General features: G+C 45.8%; 1 protein-coding gene across 1 annotated transcript; it reads left to right on the forward strand.

The window, feature by feature from the left end:
* The first annotated feature begins 233 nt into the window (after positions 1 to 233).
* On the forward strand, positions 234 to 2,654 carry LOC111180312 (integrator complex subunit 10-like). Its single transcript, XM_089898583.1, is given in 5 exon segments — positions 234 to 382; positions 385 to 1,007; positions 1,009 to 1,575; positions 1,856 to 2,122; positions 2,125 to 2,654. Coding segments are annotated over 5 exon segments (2,022 nt in total). The 5' UTR covers positions 234 to 255; the 3' UTR covers positions 2,563 to 2,654.
* Positions 2,655 to 3,368: the final 714 nt, after the last annotated feature.

Below are 3,368 nucleotides of genomic sequence, written 5' to 3' on the forward strand. Positions count from 1 at the left end.
CGCAGAGCAGCTAAGCCTGTGCGCCACAACTACTGAGCCTGCGCTCTAGAGCCCATGAGTCACAACTACTGAAGCCCGCATACCTAGAGCCCGTGCTCCGCAACAAAGAGAAGCCACCGCAATGAGAAGCCCACGCACCGCAACGAAGAGTAGCCCCCACTCACCGCAACTAGAGAAAGCCCGCACGCAGCAACGAAGACCCAACGCAGCCAAAAATTAATTAATTAATTAATTAAAAAAGAGGCCTCCCGCGTCATGTCGGCCCAGGGCGACTGCGAGTTCCTGGTGCAGCGAGCCCGCGAGCTGGTGCAGCAGGACCTATGGGCTGCCAAGGCTTGGCTGATCACGGCCTGCAGCCTCTACCCTGCCAACTTCAACATCCAGGTTTATTTGAAACTCTTCCTGGTCGGGTCCAGTGTGAAATGTTACTACAGGTTACGGAACAATGCTTCAACACTTTGGAACGATCAGTGTTGCTTCTACTTTTGAGACGATTCCCTGAAACAGTGGTACAGCATGGAGTTAGCCTTGGGGAGGCACTGTTGGAGGCTGAAACTATTGAAGAGCAAGAATCTCCTGTTAACTGTTTTAGAAAATTATTTGTGTGTGATGTCCTTCCTCTAATAATTAACAACCATGACATTCTGTTGTCTGCCAATTTGGTGTATAAGTACTTGAACAAAGCAGCTGAATTTAGTATCAATTATGTCACTAGATCTACTCAAATAGAGAGTCAGCATCAAGGTGCCCAAGAAACGTCTGATTTAATGTCACCGAACAAACGTAGCTCTCAGAAGTACATAATAGAGGGGCTGACTGAAAAATCATCCCAGATCGTGGACCCTTGGGAGAGGTTGTTTAAGATTTTGAATGTTGTTGGAACGCGATGTGACTGGCAGATGGATAAAGGAAGACGAAGCTATGGTGATATTTTGCATAGAATGAAGGAGCTCTGCAGATACAGGAACAACTTTGATAACGAAGCTCATGCGAAATATAAAAACCAAAGTGGTTTATTCCGCTATGCTGGTCTTCTTTAAGAATGCATTTCAGTGTGTCAACAGCACACAGCAGTCTCTGTTCCAAGGTCCTAATGCCCCTAGCCAAGTTCCGCTGGTTCTTCTGGAAGACATATCAAATGTATATGGTGATGTAGAAATTGATCACAATAAACACATACATCAGAAGAGGAAACTAGCTGAGAGGAGAGAAAAACCCATGAGTTCGGACGATGAAGACTGTTCAGCAAAAGGAAGGAATCGTCACATTGCTGTCAATAAGGCAGAACTTGCTAACTCAATCGAGGTGTTGGAAAGCTTTAAGCTGGCCAGACAGAGCTGGGAGCTGCTCTATTCCCTGGAATTCCTTGACAAGGAATTTACAAGAATTTGTTTGACGTGGAAGACGGATACTTGGCTTTGGTTGAGAATCTTCCTCAATGATATGATCATCTATCAGGGTCAATATAAAAAGGCCATAGCGAGCCTGCACCACTTGGCAGCTCTCCAGCTGACACTCATCCAGCTGGCGACCTTCCACTTTGCCTTGGGGGAGTACAGAATGACCTGTGAGAAAGTCCTTGTTTGATTGATTGATTGATTGATTGATTTTTGGCTGTGTTGGGTCTTCGTTTCTGTGCGTGGGCTTTCTCTAGTTGCGGCGAGCGGGGGCCACTCTTCATCTCGGTGCACGGGCCTCTCTTGTTGCGGAGCACAAGCTCCAGACGCGCAGGCTCAGTAGTTGTGGCTCACGGGCCTAGTTGCTCCGCGGCATGTGGGATCTTCCCAGACCAGGGCTCGAACCCATGTCCCCTGCATTGGCAGGCAGACTCTCAACCACTGCGCCACCAGGGAAGCCCCAAGTCCTTGATTTGATGTGCTACATGGACCTCCCCATCCAGGACGGAAGCAAGTCACAGGAAGAACGCTCAAAAATAAAGCCCAAGTTTAGAAAAGGTTCATATCTGAAGCTTCTGCCTTGTACCAGCAAGGCTATCATGCCCTATTGCCTGCACTTAATGTTAGCTTGTTTTAAGCTTAGAGCCTTCTCAGACAGCAGAGACGACATGGTGCTGGGGCATGTGATCGTGCTGCTTCAGCAGGAGTGGCCGTGGGGAGAGACCCCCTTTTCTTGAAAGCCGTCAATAAGATTTGCCAGCAAGGAAACTTCCAATATGAGAATTTTTTCAATTATGTTACAAATATCAACATGCTGGAGGAATTCGCCTACCTGAAAACTCAGGAAGGTGGGAAGATCCATCTGGAACTACAGCCCAATCAAGGAATGCTGAGCAAGCACCACATGGTCACCCGGGGCATCACCAAGGGCGTGAAGGAGGCCTGCCGCCTGGCCATGGAGTGCCAGGTGTCCCGCTGTGAGGAGAAATTGATGCTGGTGCTGTACAGGTTCTGCGTCAACGAGAAGATCTTGCTGCTCCAGACTCTGGCCTCACCGGCCCTCCCGCCAGAGGCAGCCCACAGTCGCGGGGCTCTGGGGAGACATAAAGCGCGGCTGAGCGTTGCGTCATCGCTCTTCAAAAGAAGAAGACCATCGGTGTTTTAACTCATTGGTTGCTTAGAAGTAGTTCCCAACAGTCCAAGAAGCTATTTCTGTTTTTGTCATATTTTGTAATTTTTGTAAAACAAAAGAACCTGTTTTGTAAGGAAAATCATCCTAAATTTGAAAAAAAAAAAAAAAGAATCCATGAAGAAATAAATTGTATTTGTTTGTTCCCAAATCAGCCAAAAAATTTTGTACAGAGCCTGTCTGGCACATACATGAATGACTGAATAAATAAAAGAATAAATGAGCAATTGAAAAAAATTTATCCTAAGTGTAAGGGGAACCAGTTTGTGCTTACATCCATTATTAATTATTTGTGATTTAGAGTATCTTCCAAATCCATTTTTGAAACAAACTCTAAGGACACCAAAGTGTCAATCAAAAAGATTGATTGTCCCCCAGACTCCTGGTTGATTGATACTTATCTTTGCAATTTTTATTCACTGATCATCGCTTTAGATTCAGTGGAAAGGAAAAAGCTGTGAAGCACTCTGAATTGACCCCAAATTAAAACTTTTATTTGGCTTCTATTCAGGAATGCAGAGAATGAAAAACCCTGGCTCTTCTCTGAAGCTTTCCCTGACACATACACTCCCACCCACTCCCCCATTCATCACACCTCTGGCTTACTCTTATCTTTGCATGTATTATAAAGCAGAACAAATACTTGTTACATGTTCTGTGAGCAGCTGGAGGCCAGGAACCAACAATGAATCCATTTCTTTCTCCCTAGTGCGTGGGATATATATTGAATTTTGGGGGTGGGGGGAGATTGACTGGGTCCTCAATAAACATAGAACTATTGA

The sequence above is a fragment of the Delphinapterus leucas genome, chromosome 17, assembly GCF_059928025.1.
Source record: "Delphinapterus leucas isolate spDelLeu-1000000601 "Yukka" chromosome 17, BTC_Dleu_Yukka2, whole genome shotgun sequence".
Lineage (NCBI taxonomy): Eukaryota > Metazoa > Chordata > Mammalia > Artiodactyla > Monodontidae > Delphinapterus > Delphinapterus leucas.